Source organism: Chanodichthys erythropterus, chromosome 3 (assembly GCF_024489055.1).
Source record: "Chanodichthys erythropterus isolate Z2021 chromosome 3, ASM2448905v1, whole genome shotgun sequence".
In the NCBI taxonomy this organism is placed as follows: domain Eukaryota; kingdom Metazoa; phylum Chordata; class Actinopteri; order Cypriniformes; family Xenocyprididae; genus Chanodichthys; species Chanodichthys erythropterus.
Genome location: NC_090223.1, coordinates 33,273,025 through 33,293,220, shown reverse-complemented (window position 1 = coordinate 33,293,220; position 20,196 = coordinate 33,273,025). Strand labels below are relative to the sequence as shown.

Genomic DNA, 20,196 nt, shown 5'->3' with positions numbered 1-20,196 from the left:
CAATCTTTTTTTATTATTATTTCGCTCTTACCTGTAGGTCATCTCAAAATGCTCTTAATGCATGGCTCAAGTCTTAAAGGAAGAATAGACAAAGGGAGGGATGCAAATGGATAACAATACAAACAAATAAACTTACTTTAAGTTGTGTACGAATTAAAAATCTCCTCTGGTCTACAATCCTCTCAGTGAACACTAGAGGGTGCTTCACAATAGTAGTCAACATTTGAAAGGGATCAAAACCTTTAATCAAAGTTGTCCTGAAACCTTCTTCTTAGGACAGCTTAGTTCTTAGGACAACTTTGATGAACCTTTTTGACTAAATATTAGTCAAATTTTGACTGATATTTGGTAAAATTTCATTTCACCTACACGTTACCATCTTAGGGTAAGAATGTATTTAACTGTAAGAGTATAAGACATTTCCTCTATTTCAATTCTTACTATCGACAAAATGAAAATGTCATACAGTGAAATGTAAAACAGAACAATGTACCAATTCACAAGAATGCAACCTGTTAAAAACAGACTAGAGAAGAATTGTAGATTTACACACAATTTCACACTCAAAAGCACAAGGTGATAGTGGTTCCATTACCTATATTGATAACTTGTTAAAAACAGCTATTCATACATGCTATTTTGTCTTCAAACAAAAGTGTTTTTACAGATCAGGAAATGGAAAAATGCAAAAGGCAAATAACATATGATAGTACACTTTTGTGATTTCACAGAAATGCTTCTCTGTGAATGTCCTGGTGTGTTTCAACAAAGACATCACGAATGGATGGTTAAAACACAAAAATACCATCTTTGATATTGTAATTTGTGTAACACAGCATTATTTTTCTCAAATATGTTTATTTTGTGTGTAAATCCCTGATTCACAGCAATATACCCAAATTCAAACATGTCTCCCCCACTACATTCATTTCCCCCTTTAAAAGAACAAAGTACATTGCAAGGAATGGCAGGATGTAATACTCTAGCTAAATTAAGATAATCTTAATTTAAAATAGGTTTTCACATTTGCATTTGACATTAACAATACACATTTGGTGAGATGGAGGGTTTTCTTTAACTGTGGCCTATTTTCCCTTCACAGCAACACTACATTCATTGCCTCTGTGCAAATGTTATTTAAAAAAAAAAAAAAAAAAAAAAATTAAACTTAAAACTGGGGGCTGAAATACATGCTTAGTGTTTCCTGCACAAACAAAGCACAAGAGCTTGACATGGATGAAAATGACTAAATGAAAAAGTATGCATTCCTCTACCATCAAATCCTAAAATCATCTATATAGAACAGGCACAAATAAAAAACTCTATTTATATTAAAAATCTGGATAAACAATAGAATATTTCTACACAGCAGCAGAATTACAGGCATAAAGAGGAGAGTTTATATTAAAAGGGCAATCTACTAATGACAATGCATATATTAAAGTATGTATATAAAATGTACAAGTATAATACACTGCTCCAGACCAGAGAGAGTAGATATCAGTCCTCAGCAACCCAGGCATCTGATGTGACCCAAACAAATCAATCTCTTCCACCTGATAAACAAGACATAATTATTGCTTAGGAGAAAATGAATGATACATTTACGAGTGGAAAGAGGTGATCTCATGAGAGGTGGATGAGTCAGGCTTACCCTGCACTGTTCTGACCTCACAATCCTCACATGGTTCTGCTGTACTCAATGCCGCTCTTGGAAGAGATGCCCGACCACGGCAGAAAGCTGCGCAGGAGATTCTGTGCTTGCCGGTAAATTCTCTGGGGAATAGAGCAAGGGCTCAGACTGGCCAGTGCCGAACCTATATGATGAATATAATCAGTGCTGCGCGAGTCAAGGAACACTTTTTCCACCGGTCATTTACAGTTCAAATTCATTAAACTAGTATATCAAGGCAACTATGTTGTGTTTTTGGAGGTTACATTTTTACCCGACTGTTAGACAATTGAGAATATACAATACTGTTCAAAAGTTTGGCATTGGTAAGATTTAAATGTTTTTGAAAGAAGTCTCTTATGCTCACCACGGATGCATTTATTTGATCAAAAATACAGTAAGAACAGTAATATTGTGAAATGGTATTACAATTTAAAATAACCATTTCTATTTTAATACATTTTAAAATGTAATTTATTCCTGTGATGTCAAAGCTGAATTTTCAGCATCATTACCCCAGACTTCAGTGTCACATGATCCTTCGGAAATCACTCTTATAAAATGATTTGCTGCCCAAGAAACATTTGTTATCATTATCAATGTTGAAAACAGTTGTGCTGCTTAATATTTTTGTGGAAACTGCAATATATTTGTCAAAAGGACAGCATTTATTTTCAACAATTTTTTGGAACACTTCTGCACTGTCAATATAATGTATCCTTGTTGAATAAAAGTGTTAAATTCTTAAAAAAAAAAAATTATGACCCCAAACTTTTGAACAGTAGTCCAGTAAATAATAGAAGAATTTACTACACTGCCAGTACATATGCTCTATTGAAACATGCTAACTTTTTACAATTTCGCTAAGAAAAGCTGTGTATGGGCAAACAATATTGGGAACAAAAACTTGTAAAGGTGCATGTAAAAATATCATTATTACAAATTGGGTAAAATAAAAAATTCGGTATAATTAATAAATTTTATCAGCCATCAACATACATGCAGCTCTAATTACCAAATGCCTTAAATATTCCCACTCATAGACAAATGCAACACAAGAACACAAATTTGTGAGATAAAGAAAAGGATATAAGATAGTCCATGGAGGATGTCCACCATTGATGTAAAGGACATAGGTGAAGCCATCCTTCAGCACTCCTCGTATAGAGTAATAATACGGTAAATAGTGGTGCTGTTTAAAGTCTCTGTTCTCATAAAAGTGAATGGCAGTGTTATTGGTGGTGAGCACATGCAGGTAGATGGCTTTACAATGGTCCTGTGCCATGGTGGAGATGTGCTCCTTTAAACTGTCCAGCAACAAAGAGCCTGCAGAGAGAGAGAAAGAGATATGAGTGACTGTTTGAATACAGTTTTATGAGGGGACGCATATGTCATGGCAGACGTTACACAACAGCACACAAACGTCACCTCTCACCTACTCCATGTTTTCGAAACTCTTTCACGACTCCTAAACTCAGGATGTACGCAACTTGAGTGTCAACAGGAAAGCTGGAGGCCAAGATGTCTCCATCCTGATAGAGAGAAATATATGTTGAGTTAGCAACACAGACGATTAGCTAGGATAATATACTGGAATAAGAAAAAATGATGTCAATTTTGTTGTTACTGAAACATCTTGGGAGTGTTAAGAGATATTTTAAAGGGTTGGTAAAGTTTTTGAAAGAACTTTCTTATGCTCACCAAGGCTGCATGAATTTGATCAAAAATATAGTAAAAACAGTACTACAATTTAAAATAACTTTTCTATTTTAATATATCTCAAAATGTATTTTATTTCTGTAATTCATGTCTATCTTATTATTTTTTGGAAAAGGTTATGCTGCTAAATGAAGTTTAAAAAGAAAAAAAAGTTCAAGAAAATAATTTTTAACATTATAAATATAACTTTACTGTCACTTTTTATCCATTTAATTAATCCTTGTTTAATAAAATAATTTAGGACCATTCAGGGAGGGATGCAAAGAGGCGGAAACTTTCCAGAAACTTTCCATAATTTCTCAAAAGTTTCCAGAAATTCTGGAAATGTTCTGCCCCTTTGCATCCGTAAATTCAAAACCATTTGAACCCGTGCTACTAGATTCAGAAATTTCTACCCCAGTGCTGTAAAAATGTTCAACACACAACAACATTAATGTGTAATAATATCAATAACAACACTGGACCATACACTGATACAACCTGATCTTTTACCAATTTCTTTATGCACATTTTTATTCTATTTTTGCACATAGCAACACTGTCTACTTTGTTATATGTTGTCTATAGTCTGTGGAGAAACATTCAAATCAAATTTCTACTGTACTTCATATGTGGATCACGTATATATGACAATAAACAACTTTGATATGCTAACTAACTATGCATGGGCCTAAATAGAGCTTTAAAAGTAAACAGTAATATCCAACTTATATAAGCACTTGTGAGAAAAGCCAGTGACTGCAAGTTTTAGTATAACTGTACTATGAAGAGGTAAAATCCTTTCTAATGAAGGTCAAATCCTTCGTTTCACGCAGAAATTTAGTCTGTAACCTAATTAATCACCTGCTATAAAAAGGCTTTGGATATGTGAGATTTTAATTACAATCCTTTACATCAAAGCTCCAGAGGAACTATTCTTTATGGTCAAAGTAATATTTTTCTCATCTAAACATTTATTATTCATATTATAAAACACTGTAAACAAACTTTGGCCAAGTAAAGCATAGAATGTATTTCACCACAATACTATTATATTATAAAAAGTGTTATTTTTTCTCAAACTTGAGTTTTTCTCATTATATAATTTTCTCAAAATGCATATGCAAGTCATACCTCTTTGTGCACTTTCGTTCTGCTTTTTATTTCTGCCACAATCATCCCCACAATTCCACCTCTGTAGGTGGCAGCCAGAGAGAAGAACTTCTTATTTGATGTGATGTCATGGTACCATGAGTCTGGATACCTAAAACACAAATAACAGAGTGTGTTAGTGTTATACTTGACACATATAAATGATCATTTGGTTCAAGCACTCACTCAATGGGAAACCACTCTCCACAGAGCACTTTTATTCTCTCTATGTCATCGTGGCAGAGCAGGCGGAGCTTTATTTCACTGAGGGCGGTGGTAGGCACCACGTCGGTCATTCACACCTGAAAGAACAAATTAAGATGAACAATTCAGCAGTGCTTAACATACACCTCAGTTTGAAAACCATTAACGTTTATTGATCAGACCATTATGTGTTCAAAGATTCATGGAACATGGCGTACGTGTAAAAATTGTGGCCAATAATTTGGTTTCAAAAGCTTTTAGCCACTTGTTTAATATGATCTCACTACTCAGGAGAAACGTGATGAGAGTAAACATGCTACTTTCTGTTTACTGTCAACTCAAATGTTGACATTTGTAAAGAAAAAGAGAAAAAAAAGATGTTAAAGAGTTAATATATAAACTTTTGCCATAATAAATAAGCAAATGAAAATGTTATGTTGAACAAATACCCATCACAACTGACATTATATTAGTGACACACAAAGAGGTATCAGTTAAAGTAACCTCAATGTAATCTATTAAAACATGAGGAACAGCAAATAAACACCATTCAAAACACTGTTGAGTAATTTTATACACACACAAAAAGCCGTAAAACAGAAAGACAACCTCATAATCTCAAAAGCTAGCAGCTAGTTAGTACTTCTGCCTGTCAAAATACAAACATGGATATATATATTTTTTATTTATTTATTTTTTTGAACCAACAAAATAATAATTAGAATATTTTTAAAAAGTATAATAGCATGATGTGGGAACGCAGTTCATTCAAATAACCAAACTGTCAGTCGCGTTTCCTTGATATGTTTACATGCTAACCGCTACATGCAGAAATCATTAGCTGGCATGCGAAATAATTCCTAACCTGCCTAGATTCACCGCTTGGATAAGCAGAAGGATATGTAGTCGTTTCCTTTTATTGCCGTGGAGAAGATTCAATGCTGCGGTAGCATGGCGATAATGTGTAAATTTGTGTCCTGGATGGAGATGACACATTCAGTCAACGACTCAATTTGCGCTCTGTAATGCATTAGCGTAGCCGTTAGCACTTCGACAAACTCTAGCAAGACACTTCCGGTCCTTTCCGTTCCGTTCCGGAATCAGCCGAAAGCCGCCGAAGTTCCCTTGACGAGCCTTCGAGAGGAGATAAGATTTACAATTTGAACTTCATTAAGAATGACACATTGTTAAACTTTATGGAAGTTCTTTGTAATTTCCCGGTTATACATTACCAGATAGTCAGTAGTAGTAGTAGTTGTTGTTGTTGTTATAATTATTTTGTCGTTCAGAATGCTATCCTGTATGTTAAAGTTTCTATTTGTATGTTTCTTTTCTTGTATGTCTGTTGAAACATGTTGCAATGCTCGACTGTTGAACTTTTAAATAGGACTTTATATCTTGTAAAGACCTGCCTTTACAGAATTGTAAGGTGTATATATATCATATTATTACCAAATAAAACCAACTTCCATATGGTTTCAATTTCCAAGCATCCAACCAATTAACAATGTATGGTACACATAACATGAAATAGCCTACAAAAGTATACACAATATACACAATTCACGTACAAAACAAAAGTATAATCAATCTATTTATATATTAAGTGTATAGGCTAAGTGTATTAAGTTGGGCTCAGTTAACACAACAGCAAGGGATCATTTGAGCCTCTCAATGTCAAAGTAGATAATAGTTTCTTGTTGATGACAAACAAATCTTTACAATCAAAATGAATATTGGGAAATGTATATGAACATAATACAATGCAGAGATTCTGACCCTATAACAAGAGATCATTGTTTAAAAAAAGTCCTCCTTGAATATTGAGGTACAGCAGCCAACTACAAAATAAATATTTTCTAAATACATCTGTCAAGCCACCTGTTTAAAGTTACATTGTCTTATCACCCATCTGTTTATTTCCCAGGGATAAAGTGAGCGAGAGTCTTTACACAGTAGTGGTAAATAAAAACTCTCTAGAATATGTGATACCAATTTTATTCCCCAAGAGAGGGACTTGCTGAGGTTGAGTATACAAAGGCTCCTTAGTGGTGCAAAAAGGCTTTCTCCCCATTCTCACGGCACATGTGAAAGCAGAAAACAGCAGCAGGTAAAGCTATTTTTATTGCAAAGTCTCAAAATACAATCGAAACGAATGCATATTTATATTAGAGTACTATTTACTACACATTAGTTACATTGTTTTTTAAAGATTCAAATTGACTGTGCTAATGTTTTCATCTTCATCTCGATATGCAGCATGAAGATTATTACCACTTTAAGTGTGCTCCTGGTATCTGTCCACATTGGAAACTCCTTTCTGATTGGAGCATTCAACATCAAATCCTTCGGGGACACAAAAGTATCCAATGCCACTCTGCTTAACATCATTACCAAAGTGAGCGACACCCACAGAATACCCATATAATACTTACACCCTCTCGTTTGGTAACCTTAGTATTGTGTTTGTTAGATAGTACACCGGTATGACATTGTACTCATCCAAGAGGTGAGAGACACCGATCTCTCTGCAACTAAGAAACTGATGGAAAGTGTAAATGGGTAAGTTGTGTTACTTAATGTCTATAAGTTACAGTATTTATTTAAATAAAAATAAATAAATATTATTTTCATTATCAGAGGTTCCTCTCCTTATGAGTATCAGCACATTGTAAGTGAGCCCCTGGGCAGGAGCACCTACAAAGAGAGATATCTCTTTATTTACAGGTAACACTTATCATATAAGTTTGTATTTATGTGTACTAATATGTATACTTGTGGTTCATATCAAATGAATAATTACACTTTTGTTCTCATCAGGCGTCAGTCAGTGTCAGTTTCAAACAGCTTCCAGTATGATGATGGATGTGAATCCTGTGGAACCGATACTTTCAACAGAGAACCCTTTGTTGTGATGTTCTCCGCTAATACAGGTGGAGGTCCCAGTTCATAGTGAAAAAAGTGATCAGTAATACAGTTCCTCTGAGGTTAAGAGCCACTCTAAAATCCACAGTGAAAATGAAGGGAATGTGATTTCCATATTTTTCCATATTTATGGCTGAATACACACTACCATTGAAAAGTTTGGGGTCAGTAAGATTAAAAAAAAAAAAAAAAATGTAAACTTTTTTCAGCACGGTCACAAAAGTGACGAAAAAAACTTTTACATTGTTACAAATGATTTGTATTTAAATTAAATGCTGCTGTTTTGAAGTTTCTTTTCATCAAAGAAAATGCATCACAGTTTCCACAAAAATATTAAGCAGCACAACTGATAATTAATTGATAAATAATTGATTAATAATGTTTCTTGAGCAGCGAATCAGCATATTAGAATGATTTCTGAAGGATCATGTGACCAAAACTTTTGAATAGTAGTGTACATTGTATTTATAATGCAATTCTGATTGCATTTGGAAAACATACAGTAGTTGTTTGTATATACAGCTGTGAAGGGAAAGGATATCAGTTATTAATTTACAGCTCACAGTGACACTATAAACAACTTCCTTTTGCACGTTTCTCTCACTGAAAATATTTTGAATACTGAGTCCCAACAAGTCTTTCGTTTCCATAGCTGTCCGGGACTTTGCCCTTATTCCCCAGCATACATCTCCTGAAGTCGCTGTGCAGGAAATTGATGCTCTGCATGATGTTGTCTTGGATACTAGACAACGTTTGAACACAAATGTAACTATACTGAGGAATAATGTATTGTATATGAGCTACATAGACACTGATGCTTCTATTTAATTGACATATTTGAACATCACTTATAACTATGCTAATATAAAGTATGATTTAGGGGATTTGTAACATTTCAAATTTAATTTCAGAACATCATTCTTTTGGGGGACTTCAATGCTGGCTGTAGCTATGTGTCAAATTCGAATTGGTCAAAAATACGACTCCGCACTGACCAAAGTTACACCTGGCTCATCCCTGACAGTGCGGATACAACCGTCACACACACAAACTGCCCTTATGACAGGTAAGGAAGACATCACTGGCTATTTAGCTGGATCAGATAAACCTATGCTATGTAATGACCTATGATATGCTTGATAAAAGGATTGTGGCCACCTCTGACATGATGAAAGGAGTGTCCCCTGGATCAGCGCAGGTCTTTGACTTCATGGAAGCCCATGGATTGAGCCAGAGCTGGGTGAGGACAGGTTTTTCCCCATTGGGATTATAACATTAAACCCAAAGATCTCTCTAGAGACTGGGTTATTGCTGAGTGTATTCATGTGTCTGAAGTGTTCTTGTCTCTCTCACAGAGCCTGGCAGTGAGCGATCACTTTCCAGTTGAGGTCAAGCTCATGTGAAAAACATCAAGGTTGTTCCCTCACAGCAGATACACACTGCTTGTAACACTTAGTGAGAATGAAAAGAAATCATTTGCTTTAACGAATAATTAATTATCATGTTATAGCTGTAGCAAATGCATAAGTGAATGTGAAGTTGCAGCTTTATATTTGTATTTGCATTTTTAAAAAACAAATTTGTCCACAAGACTATTTAAAATGAGCTAGTGAAGGCAACAGTTGATTAAAAATTCAACTCAAGTTCTTTTTCTTTTTTTTATGGAATACTGCAGTGTTTATTAATGTTTTATTTGTGCACATCATTATCCTTTTAAATTCTTGAGCATTAGTAATACTTAAAGGTGCCCTCGAATGAAAAATTGAATTTATCTTGGCATAGTTGAATAACAAGAGTTCAGTACATGGAAATGACATACAGTGAGTCTCAAACTCCATTGTTTCCTCCTTCTTATATAAATCTCATTTGTCTAAAAGAACAGGCGAATCTCAACATAACACATACATTAATATGTACGCCCCCAATATTTGCATATGCCAGCCCATGTTCCCAACATTATGAAAGGCATTAGACAAGGGCAGGCAGTAAGGTCTGGATCTGCACAGCTGAATCATCAGACTAGGTAAGCAAGCAAGGACAACAGTGAAAAATGGCAGATGGAGCAATAATAACTGACATGATCCATGAAACATGATATTTTTAGTGATATTTGTAAATTGTCTTTCTAAATGTTTTGTTAGCATGTTGCTAATGTACTGTTAAATGTGGTTAACGTTACCATCGTTTCTTACAAGACAAGAGCCGTCGCTATTTTCATTATTAAACACTTGCAGTCTGTATAATTCATAAACAACTTTATTCTTTATAAATCTCTCCAACAGTGTGTAATGTTAGCTTTAGCCACGGAGCACAGCCTCAAATTCATTCAGAATCAAATGTAATCAATATAACAGTATAAAATACTCACATAATCCGACGCATGCATGGCGAACACTTTGTAAAGATCCATTTGAGGGTTATATTAGCTGTGTAAACTTTGTTTATGCACTGTTTAAGGCAAGCGCAAGCTCCGTGGGTGTGGAGCACGAGAATTAAAGGGCCACACACCCTGAATCGGCTCATTTATAATGATGCCCCAAAATAGGCAATTAAAAAAATTTATATTTTTGAGTATTTTGAGCTGAAACTTTACACACATTCAGGGGACACTATTACATCTTTTTAAAAAAGTTCCAGGGCACCTTTAAAATAACTTCTCCCACTTGCTGCAACATCTCTTCTTTGATGACTGGTGTTACCTGTCACTCACATGAAATCACAGGAATAGCAAACCTCAACCATCCAATCAATTACCAATGGGCAAAATCAAGTCCTGTCCTACTTTTTTATGTCTTGATCGAGAAGCCGTTTCACTCTGATATGTCACAATAGGGAAGAAAAGACTATCAACAAGAATACCCTTTGTCCTCAAAAACAAACCAAAAATAAAGACTTTATTCAACAATTTCTTCTCTTCTCTGTCATTCTCCTAAAGACACATTGCAGAGCTTCCGTGTTTATGTCTGAAAGCCAGCTCAGTATTGGCCAACACTGTACATGTGAGCAGCATGACGCATGTGTGTGATGCTGACGCAGGAGCCGGCGTTCAGACGTAAATGCTGCAATGTGTCTTCAGCATAAACAGTGTAGGAGAATAACAGTGAAGAGAAGAAATTGTTGAATAAAGTTATTTTTGTTTTTGCGCACAAAAAGTATTCTCATCGCTTCATAACATTAAGGTTGAACCACTTTAGTCACATGGACTATTTTAACAATATCTTTAGTACTTTTCTGGCCCTCAAAAGGTGCAGTGATGTTGCTGCCTATGTGTGGTTCAGAAACCCTCGGATTTTATCAAAAATATCTTAATTTTAGTTCCGAAGATGAACGAAGGTGGGTTTGTAATGACATGAGGGTGAGTAATTAATGACAGAAATTCCATTTATGGGTGAACTAACCCTTTAAAAGAAATGGCAACCAGTTATTTGACCTCACATATACACATATGTAAAATCTTGATGTAAAATTAAATTTATAAGTTAAATAGACAAATTATATGTCATCTACCCACATGCTAATAAGATCCCATTTTGGTTTTAAAAGATTTTATTTACAAACAAAAGTTATCCTCTGGTAACAAAAGAGAGGACAATGTAATACACAGTGACACTGATGTGCTACATAAAGGCAATGTCAACAAAAGGCACGTGTTCTGCTCCTCAAGACTTCCTCTTCTTCAGCATCTCCATGTACATCCCAAGAGACTTCTGGATGGAGTCTTTGGTGGTGAAATTGACGAAGTTTGCGATGTCGGCTTCTCTGTTCGCAAGAAGTTTGTCTATGGTGGGTTTTCTCATCATGGACTTACTTATCTGACGGGCATGATCTGTGCGCAAAAAACAGTGTTCATGAACTAAATGTACTAACAATAACAGGCAGAAATATTGTATTTTGGAGCAAGCTATTACTATACATTACCTGGGATGGCCAACCATTTAGTCATGGTCTCAGTAGCTGTGCTGAGAACTTTATCCTCAGGAACAAGCTCATCCACCAGACCGACCTTCAGGGCTTCAGAAGTACTGTACAGTAAACCGAGCTGAAGACCCTTCTCGGTTTCTCTATGGCCCACGACATTTAACATGGTGTCCTTAAACCTGATTGACAAAATCTCCATTTATTACCATCCTGTTTTACAGTAGGTATACATGCACTCAGTTTGCCACTTCGAATGAATCCAATCGGATTTCAGCTAAAAAGCTCTGTTTATATGAAACCTAAACTTTGCAATCAGATTTACATATTCACAGGTATTATGTGTATTCTGAAACAAAACGTCAGGGCACACAGTCAGTGAGTTTATAACCAGAGAAATCCACCGTGATAATGTCACCAGAGCTACCGTGAGAATAAAATGAGTTGCAAAAAACAAGAACACAGCAATAGCACTAACCAAAAAGGTGCAACGATACCAAGTTGAGTTTCATTCAGACCAATGCTATAGCGAGGGTTATCGGCCATGATCCTGTAGTCACAACACATAGCCAACAAGCAGCCACCTGCAGGACTGGAGCCCTAAAAACAGAACAATTCATTTATTCGTTAACTAAAAATTTGACCTAATAGGAATACTTTACCTAAACCAGTCTGGTATTAGGAAACAGAAGGCTGTATAGTGACACTCACATTGATTGCAGCGATTGTGACCTTGGTGGACCCATAAAGCTTAAGCCATGCGTCCTGTACAGCCTTCCAAAATTCTGTGTAGTGCTCTGGGCTCTTCTGGTACATTTCCAAAATATCTAGGCCTGCAGAAAACACCTTCGGCTGGGCCTACAACAAAAACCGCACTGTCGATGAAATGAACAGACAAAACTGGATTCCACTAAAGCAGATGTTTCTGTTGACTTACAGATGTTATGATCACACCTCTGCAGCCTCTGTCCAGCTCAAGTTTTTCTAAATTAATAGCAAACTCAGTCAAAAAGTCAAGACTGAGGCTGTTGACCGGAGGACTTTGGAACTGCATTATAGCAACACCTGTGAGAATATTAAATCATTATAACAGGGAAAAATGGTTTTCAGGTAATCACGTTTTGATAAATGTATAACTGCAAAGCAGTAAACCCATTATTAATGCACATTATGCATTAAAATTCTCACCATTACTGCTATCCAGGTCCACTTTAATTTTTGAGGATGAATATCTGTTTGAAGATACAAAGTATTGCAGTGCACAGGTTCTCCCATGACTGCAGTTTCCAGACAGCAGTGATACAAATCCTGCAGGAGAAAGATCTAATATTTTACATATGTAAAACTAAAAGCCAAGATATGTTCGCAGTGCATTTATTTGCCTATTGCACCTCTGTAAGCATAATGAATGTTTTATTTTCCAGTGTGAATAAGCTGTGCCCTTATTAAAGGACACGAGTTGTGAAAAGTTAAAAAGTTAGCACCAAAACAACACCTGACATGATACGTGTCATTAAATGTTGATTTTCTGCTTTCTACAACATACAGATTAATTCAATAACTAATGATTTCCTGAAAACTGTAAGAAGGCGTTGTTGTCAACTCTTTTGTGGTCCTCTGACCTTCGTCCTAATTAATGATTGCATTGCTACTTCATATTTAATTCAAAATAAAACAAGGTCACTGCACTACAGAAAACAGCAAAGGTTTCAGATGAGGCAAAACACACCTACCAGAGGGGCTGAATTTGGTACATTGTCTTAATACTGATGACATCTTGTCAGCTGAAGAGATAATGCTAAATTGCTAAATGTAAACTTCACTGCTTCTGCACAAGTGTTGCCAGATCTCACTAGAAAAACAGGGAAGCTGTACTGACAAAACATTCTCAAAATAAGTAGCTTTCCCTAAAATAACATCTTTGCATCTTTCTACATTTTTATTAAAAATATATATATGTATATATATTACAACAACTGGCCGTATTTATTAGCGACTTCATGAAAACACAAGTTGAAAGACGCTTTAAAAGGAGGACCTGGCAACACTGCGACGTGTCGACAGCATATGTGTGGCTGGTGAGTACGTCGATCATTCAGAGGGCCAATCAGCAAAGACGTACTTGATTGAACGCTTTTGGAAGGCGGTACATGTTTAGTCAGACTCACTCAAATGAGTGATACGCATGGTTTGTCTTATCATCTGTTACTGGACAAATATTAACTTTTCCCTGTACTTTTTTTAAACTTCTATTTCTGTTTTGTTGTTTGCCGCAACTGTTCATTGCCAGCCATTACTGCTTCATGCACCTGTTGTTGTGCATTTGATGACTTAACTCTAGTGCATGAACTAAACTACAACATTTGAAACAAGATATACAAATCAAGGACAAGCCAAACTTTATTAAAAATACAAGATGAAAAGTTATGACAATTCAGAAGCGATAGAATCTATTTTTAGCAAATGAATCAGCTGAAAAAAATTGCCCTGACTAAGTCTTACATTACTGCTTTCTGCAGCCGCCATTACATCACATCGAACCCCCTAATTAACATGTTTGTTAATCATGCAATACAGACTACAAGTAGACTAATGATAACATCCAATTGAGAGGACATTGCATTATCAGTCACAATATGAATTTGAGAAAATATACAGCATGTGCGGATATTTTGAAAAATGTTGTGGATTTCATTTGATCAAATACATCTTAATCATGTTTTGATTATGGAGTCACAGTTATCAAAAATGACAATTCTCTCTCACACACACACACGCTCTTAGCTAATATTTTGTGTGCTCTCTTATTTGTTTTATAAGCTCACAGTTAATGAAGATTTAGCATTTGTCTCCCTCATAAAGGCATCATAATGCACATGCAACTTATACATTTCCTGTGGCATTTATTACCTTTCTTCAAGAAATCTTATAAAAAAACTGATAATTTCTGTAGAGTATTTCTGAATATGATAGTGCAGTAGAGAATTGTTCAAGGGAAATCAAGATATGCACATGTTAGATAATAACCCAGGTGAAAAAAAGTACACTTCTATAATGTACTTAAAGTGCTCTATTTTCGTGCACTAATTTTGTACTTAAGTAGTACTAAAGAAGAATTTTTAGTATATTAAGATCATCTTAAGAACATCTAAGTGTACTCAACTGTGCTATTATGAGACACCACGAAATATGAACTAAAATGTGCTTTTAACATACTATCTCTGTATTTAAAAAATGCATTTAGATACCACTTATAGTACATTTGAACCCATAGTGTACTACAAGTGGTAACAAAATATATTTTTAAATACAGAGAGAGTATATTAAAAGCACATTTTAGTTCATATTTCGTGGTGTCTCATAATAGCACAGTTGAGTACACTTAGATGATCTTAAGTAGTATTAAAGAAGAAATTTTAGTATGTTAAGTACAAAATTAGTGCATGAAAATAGAGCACTTTAAGTACACTATAGAAGTGTACACTTTTCACTTGGAACATCAGAGATGGAGATGGAGGTGTAATGTAACAGTATCAACAGGCATATAAACAAGAAAATGTATTTATTTTGGAATGTCAAAAACAACAACAATCTAATATCAAAGCTAGATGGAGGACAGTTACAGACAGCTGGATAGAGATGAACAGATCTTGAACCATTTTAGGGAATGAGGAGGGTGCTTGACTATGGGCTTCAGTGATGGTGGGCTCCCAGCTGAAAAGACCAGCAGATGTCGCACTTCAGAGCCAGTGACTAACCAGTAAGACAAGTGAACCAGCTTCACCAGAAATGCTGTTTGACCAGCCAAGTTTTGCTGGCGAACAGCCAAACAACTTCATACTAGTCTAAGCTGGTCTTTTCTGCAGGGGATAATGCTCAGAAATACCTTTTGGACAAGCAACACTTAGTACAAACCACTTCCTACACATGTATTTATCAGGCTGATTACATCATCAATACAAGAAATTAGCCATAGCAGACACGATGGCCTCACATTCAAGCATGCACTGATTTGGTCATGGGCTCTGTAAAGAACTCTAAATGCATTGCAAGAATACAGACATTGTAATATTTACATTTACAGTTTACACTAACCTGAGAGTACAGGCATGAGTAATTTCAATTGTTGGTTATACCGTTGTTATATCTATATATCTAAGTCACCTCTAATACCCTGCCAGTCACTGTATGTCCTCACCGTTGATTACACTTAATATGTAATATCATCTTCATTATTTTAAGGTTTTTGTTATATGACTAATTCTTATTTAACCATTTGCAAAGTCAACTTCAGCTGCATATCTATCAAGCCTAAGTCTCTGTTTTAAACATTAGTCATAAATTGGGTATTTTGCTATGCATCTGGGAGAGAGAGAGACAGAGGAAGAACCTCTTTACTCTGCACTGTCCCAATCTTTTTTGATATGCAGGTTCCACTCCCACGACAGATGGTCTGTCTTGTCGTCATCTGTGAAGTAGGATTTGATGTGGTAGCTTCCCCGAACGATCATGCCCTTTGGAGCCTCCTCCACCGGGGTGAGAAACTCGTGCTCCTCGGCTCTCGGACCGTAGCTGCCCACCATGTACACTGCCTTATCCACTACAGGTAAAAAAAGTATATTTAAAAAAAAAAACAATGAGTCATCTGATTTTTTTTTTTTTTTTGTGTGTCTTTTGATGAAAATATATTTTAAATTTAATAAATATCTTGTCATATTCATTAATTTGAAATTTAATTGCAAAATAGCATTACAGTCCATCTTAGATCAATTTTGAGTGCCACATGTATGTATGCAATATTGTTTCCGGCATGGAATATAATGAAAAAAAAAAAAAATTTAACTGCGACTTTTTCAATTCTTCACAATTCTGGCTTTGTTTTCTCAAAATTTTGAGTTTATATTTTACAATCCTGACTTCATAACTCGCAATTGCAAGTTTATCTCTTACAATTCTGAGGAAAAAAAAGTCACAGTTGTGATTTTTTTTCTCGCAATCGCAAGTTTATATTTTGCAATTCTGAACCTATTTTATAACATGCAATTCTGCCTTTTTTTCTCAGAATTGTGAAACAAACTCAGAATTGCGAGAGGAAAAGTTAGAATTTTGGGATACAACCTCACAATTAAAAAAAAGGTAATTTTTACTTTTTATCTCATAATTCTGACCTTTTTTATTGCAATTATGAGTTTATATCTTACAATTTGGAGATTCTGAGTTTATATCTCATAGTTCTGAGAAAAAATCTGAATTGTGAGATAAAATGTTGCAATTACCTTTTATATTTTTTATTCTATGATGGAAACAAGCTTCCATAAACATGTGAGAGGGGGGGTGGCTCTTAAAACAGATTGATTGATTTCAATCGAAAACCATGGCATTTTTTAACCTGATTGACAAATGGATAAAATAAAGCATTTGGCAAAACAACAAATCAACTTTTTAAAATGTCAATTTTTTGTTAATTGTTGTTTAAATATGATTTATTCATTTATTTAATTAAAAGAGGAATAAAATTATGTATTAATTTAGCATTTTATTATTATAACTACTTTTTAAATGTTAATTAAATAAACCATTATAAATATGCCTATTAATAAAAAATATGTAAAAGTAGTTTATTTAGTTCTGTTTTTATGCTTGAATTAATACACTGAAGTGTCACACCTAGTCCTCCATATACCTCAAGCGGATCAATTACCTATGACTGATATTGTTAACATTTTGCAGCATTTGTACTTTTTTCTTGTCGTATTTTCGTTAACAGCACGTTTTAATTAAAAACATTAAATTATCGTCATGCTGCAGTTTTCTTAATGTTAACAAATCTATAACCCCTTTATTAACAAACATTAATACTGATTCACACAACATCAATAGTTTCACATTTATATAATCAGATCAATCAAAATGGAGTTATCACAGATAATTTGAGCTTTGTTCGTCTAAAATTATCTCAGGATTTGCCCAAAAACATGACATATCAATATAAGCAAAATGTATTTATCAGATTTTTTTTTTTTTTTAAATGGGACTGTAAGATGTTTATTTAGATCATGCACATTTAAACAGTACATGTGTGTTTAAAGATATTCATACACCCTTGACTCAAACACTTCCAGTACCAAGCAAGGCCAACATTTAAATTCATGACTACAGATGCTCTTACTTCTGAGTCCTTTCCTGTAGGTCAGATGCACATATTTCAGTCCAGACACGATGTCCCTGTTGACCTAATGGGAACAGATGGAATGAATTAGAATAAATATTAATTTAACATGTCATTTTCGTTCTCAGGACATTTAACCTGTTGTAGCACACAGTCACCAGCAGAGGTCCTGTTAGATCCTTGGACATTTAGGAATTTACTCCAGGGAATTCCCAGAATTTGCATTGAAATTAAGTTACTGTCTATTTTAGTATATTTAGGCATGAACTATAATGCTATTTTATCTCATGTATGAAGCTAAATTGAGCACTTCTTTCCTGATTAGTCATGGGATAGAAGGATATTGTTGGATACAAGAATGGCATTTTACGGGAACATGATCTGGTATGACTCAGGGATTCTAGATGCCACTTTTAATTAAATGTTCTTGAGAAAACTGTTACAAAACACAAAAAAAATTCAACATCACCTATATTGTGAAGCAAAAAAAATACACAAACCCATTTTATGCTTACATTGTACCCCAAACTGTTTACAAATATTTTAAGTGTGTTATTTTTAGGAAATTTTGGCCTGGGAAAGGGTGTATGTGTGTATTTCTGATCCAGATAGGAAATAAACAAGCTATCCACTTCTGGCCTTGCATTTCATATCTACGTGCTCTGAGCCTCATTGAAACAATATTGTAAAACTAGCCTTATTTTTTTTACAATACCTCAGAATATTATGGATTTTTAGATAAATAAATACACAACAGTATTCTTAGACAACAGTATAAAAGAGTAACCACTACTGCAGACTGTATTATTTATTTTTATGCTCAACAATCTGATTTATTTTTACCTTGAAGTGGATTTTCACCCTGTAGTCCACTCCCTCCTTCATGGTGAAGTTCGTCTTCTTCAAAGCATCGAGGTTACCTGGGTAAAAAAATAAATAAAAAAGCAGAGAAAGAAAAAAATCAGTCAAAGTAAAATTAAGTAGAATTGTGCATTGTTATAATCAGTGTTAGGGTAATGCATTACAAGTAAAGCGAGTTACGTAATTTTTGAGTAACTACTACAGTAACAAATTACTTATGTATTTACAACAAAATAACTAAGTTACTTTTTCAAATAAGTAATGGAAGTACTCTGTTTTCCCATTTATAGTCTGACAACTCTCCTGTCCTCATGCTGAAAGAAAACAGGAGAAAGGTGCATCCTATTTTCTGCAATCCAAAATGGCAGCGCAGCTGAAAGGTTTGTTTGAGCTGCGCCTTCTACTGTACAAGCACGGATTTGCATTTCCTTCAGCGTTAAACTTATTCATTTCACTTTTGGCGTGAAAGAGCCTTTACATTTGCCAAAAATAGAGCTCTTTTTTTGTTGTTGTTATTAAAAAACACAAGCAAGCCCAGGTGAGAAAAAGTAACAAAAGTATTACTTTCCATAAAAAGTAACTGAGTAATGCAATTAGTTACTTTTTTAGGGAGTAACGCCATATTGTAACACATTACTTTTAAGAGTAACTTTTCCCAACACTGGTTATAATCACATTTTTAAAGAAATATAACATAAATCAATATCATAGTTGTAAATGTGAGCCTTTTATGTTGCAGGTTGCATCCTTTTGCTTGTAGTTCAACTGAGTTCAATGCAAAAAGCTTCCTTACAAAAGTGCAACTGCTGCGTTATCAATTTATCCCTTGAATCTGCCCTAAGTGCTTTGTAATGGATACTGAAAGAGACCAGGGAGGAAGGAGAAATCGAAGATTGATACAATGAGCAACATCAATGATGATTTGTGGCTCATTCACATGATGCCAAATGCCAGACTGTGTTCATTAGTGTCCTTAACATTAATACTATTTTTAGACTACAGAAGCTTTATCATCTAATGGAACTGGAACACGGCTTGGACATTCTCTATCTTGAAGTGGATTCTCTGCATGTGCTGACATGTGATGTCACTGTTAATAGAACAGAAGCAGCATCAAACCCTCTCAAAACCGTTTCTACATCACAAAGATGAAATCCCTTATCTGTAATTGACAATCCAGCTATGATAATCACTGTAATAACATAATCCTGATTGGACAAGAGGATTAGTCCATGTCTGCGACAGTGAGAGTTAAATCTTGGGGTCTGTGATCTCCTTATGAAATGCTGATTAGCTCCACTTACATTAGTAAGTAAATTAGATTGTCCGTACACATACATACACACCCATTACGCTACTGTTTAAAAGTTTGCGATCTGTAAATGTATTTATTTTTTGTAGATATGTGTTCTTTTCTTCCCTGTGCTTAAAATTTCAGGAGGTGTTGGTTGGTTATGAACAGAGTTTGCTGAAATTGTTGTAGCTGGTATGCCGTTTGTATGACTCCCACACAGCAATGAGAGCATAGATGGAGATGGATAATATGGAAGATCCCAGCGGAGGCTCTAGCAGTCTGGAGGAGCTGCAATCTGGCAAGAGG

General features: G+C 35.0%; 4 protein-coding genes across 6 annotated transcripts in view; 1 reads left to right on the top strand and 3 right to left on the bottom strand.

Annotated features, from left to right (window-relative positions):
- Positions 1-14: 14 nt before the first annotated feature.
- On the bottom strand, positions 15-5,799 carry naa60 (N-alpha-acetyltransferase 60, NatF catalytic subunit). Of its 2 annotated transcripts, none has more exons than XM_067381888.1 (7): positions 5,596-5,799; positions 4,709-4,824; positions 4,505-4,634; positions 3,108-3,204; positions 2,764-2,998; positions 1,655-1,837; positions 15-1,556 (listed from the first exon to the last, which is right to left on the bottom strand). In XM_067381888.1, the coding sequence occupies exons 2-6, from the start codon at positions 4,816-4,818 to the stop codon at positions 1,681-1,683; spliced, it is 729 nt and encodes a 242-aa protein (XP_067237989.1). In that variant the 5' UTR covers positions 4,819-4,824; positions 5,596-5,799; the 3' UTR covers positions 15-1,556; positions 1,655-1,680. The 2 variants fall into 2 exon arrangements, with proteins under 2 accessions (XP_067237989.1, XP_067237988.1); XM_067381887.1 differs by having other exon boundaries at positions 5,592-5,797.
- Positions 5,800-6,683: 884 nt separating this feature from the next.
- On the top strand, positions 6,684-9,294 carry dnase1 (deoxyribonuclease I). The gene is made up of 9 exons (XM_067381886.1): positions 6,684-6,836; positions 6,986-7,124; positions 7,200-7,288; positions 7,367-7,453; positions 7,547-7,659; positions 8,304-8,416; positions 8,563-8,717; positions 8,798-8,891; positions 9,007-9,294. The coding sequence occupies exons 2-9, from the start codon at positions 6,987-6,989 to the stop codon at positions 9,052-9,054; spliced, it is 837 nt and encodes a 278-aa protein (XP_067237987.1). The 5' UTR covers positions 6,684-6,836; position 6,986; the 3' UTR covers positions 9,055-9,294.
- Positions 9,295-11,157: 1,863 nt separating this feature from the next.
- eci1 (enoyl-CoA delta isomerase 1) lies at positions 11,158-13,454 on the bottom strand. Its single transcript, XM_067381885.1, has 7 exons — positions 13,300-13,454; positions 12,755-12,874; positions 12,504-12,631; positions 12,278-12,424; positions 12,045-12,166; positions 11,570-11,748; positions 11,158-11,477 (listed from the first exon to the last, which is right to left on the bottom strand). The coding sequence occupies exons 1-7, from the start codon at positions 13,340-13,342 to the stop codon at positions 11,311-11,313; spliced, it is 906 nt and encodes a 301-aa protein (XP_067237986.1). The 5' UTR covers positions 13,343-13,454; the 3' UTR covers positions 11,158-11,310.
- Positions 13,455-15,111: 1,657 nt separating this feature from the next.
- arhgdig (Rho GDP dissociation inhibitor (GDI) gamma) overlaps positions 15,112-20,196 on the bottom strand; it is a 30,509-nt gene continuing 25,424 nt past the window's right edge. For both annotated transcript variants that reach the window (XM_067381882.1, XM_067381880.1), the window contains exons 4-6: positions 18,579-18,655; positions 17,736-17,799; positions 15,112-16,166 (exon numbers count right to left, since the gene is read on the bottom strand). In XM_067381882.1, the coding sequence (XP_067237983.1) occupies positions 15,961-16,166; positions 17,736-17,799; positions 18,579-18,655 (347 nt within the window). In that variant the 3' untranslated portion in view covers positions 15,112-15,960. The remainder of the gene's footprint in view (positions 16,167-17,735; positions 17,800-18,578; positions 18,656-20,196) is intronic.

Coding starts and splice junctions, on each gene's coding strand:
- naa60 (XM_067381888.1), bottom strand. CDS start 4,818: ATGACCGACGTGGTGCCTACCACCGCCCTCAGTGAAATAAAGCTCCGC. Junction 3,205..4,504: donor GAACGAAAGTGCACAAAGAG/GTATGACTTGCA, acceptor TCTCTCTATCAG/GATGGAGACATCTTGGCCTC. Junction 2,999..3,107: donor GTTTCGAAAACATGGAGTAG/GTGAGAGGTGAC, acceptor CTCTCTCTGCAG/GCTCTTTGTTGCTGGACAGT.
- dnase1 (XM_067381886.1), top strand. CDS start 6,987: ATGAAGATTATTACCACTTTAAGTGTGCTCCTGGTATCTGTCCACATT. Junction 7,660..8,303: donor GATGTTCTCCGCTAATACAG/GTGGAGGTCCCA, acceptor TCGTTTCCATAG/CTGTCCGGGACTTTGCCCTT. Junction 8,718..8,797: donor ACAAACTGCCCTTATGACAG/GTAAGGAAGACA, acceptor GCTTGATAAAAG/GATTGTGGCCACCTCTGACA.
- eci1 (XM_067381885.1), bottom strand. CDS start 13,342: ATGTCATCAGTATTAAGACAATGTACCAAATTCAGCCCCTCTG. Junction 12,632..12,754: donor GGACCTGGATAGCAGTAATG/GTGAGAATTTTA, acceptor ATATTCTCACAG/GTGTTGCTATAATGCAGTTC. Junction 12,167..12,277: donor TCACAATCGCTGCAATCAAT/GTGAGTGTCACT, acceptor TTCTGTTTTTAG/GGCTCCAGTCCTGCAGGTGG.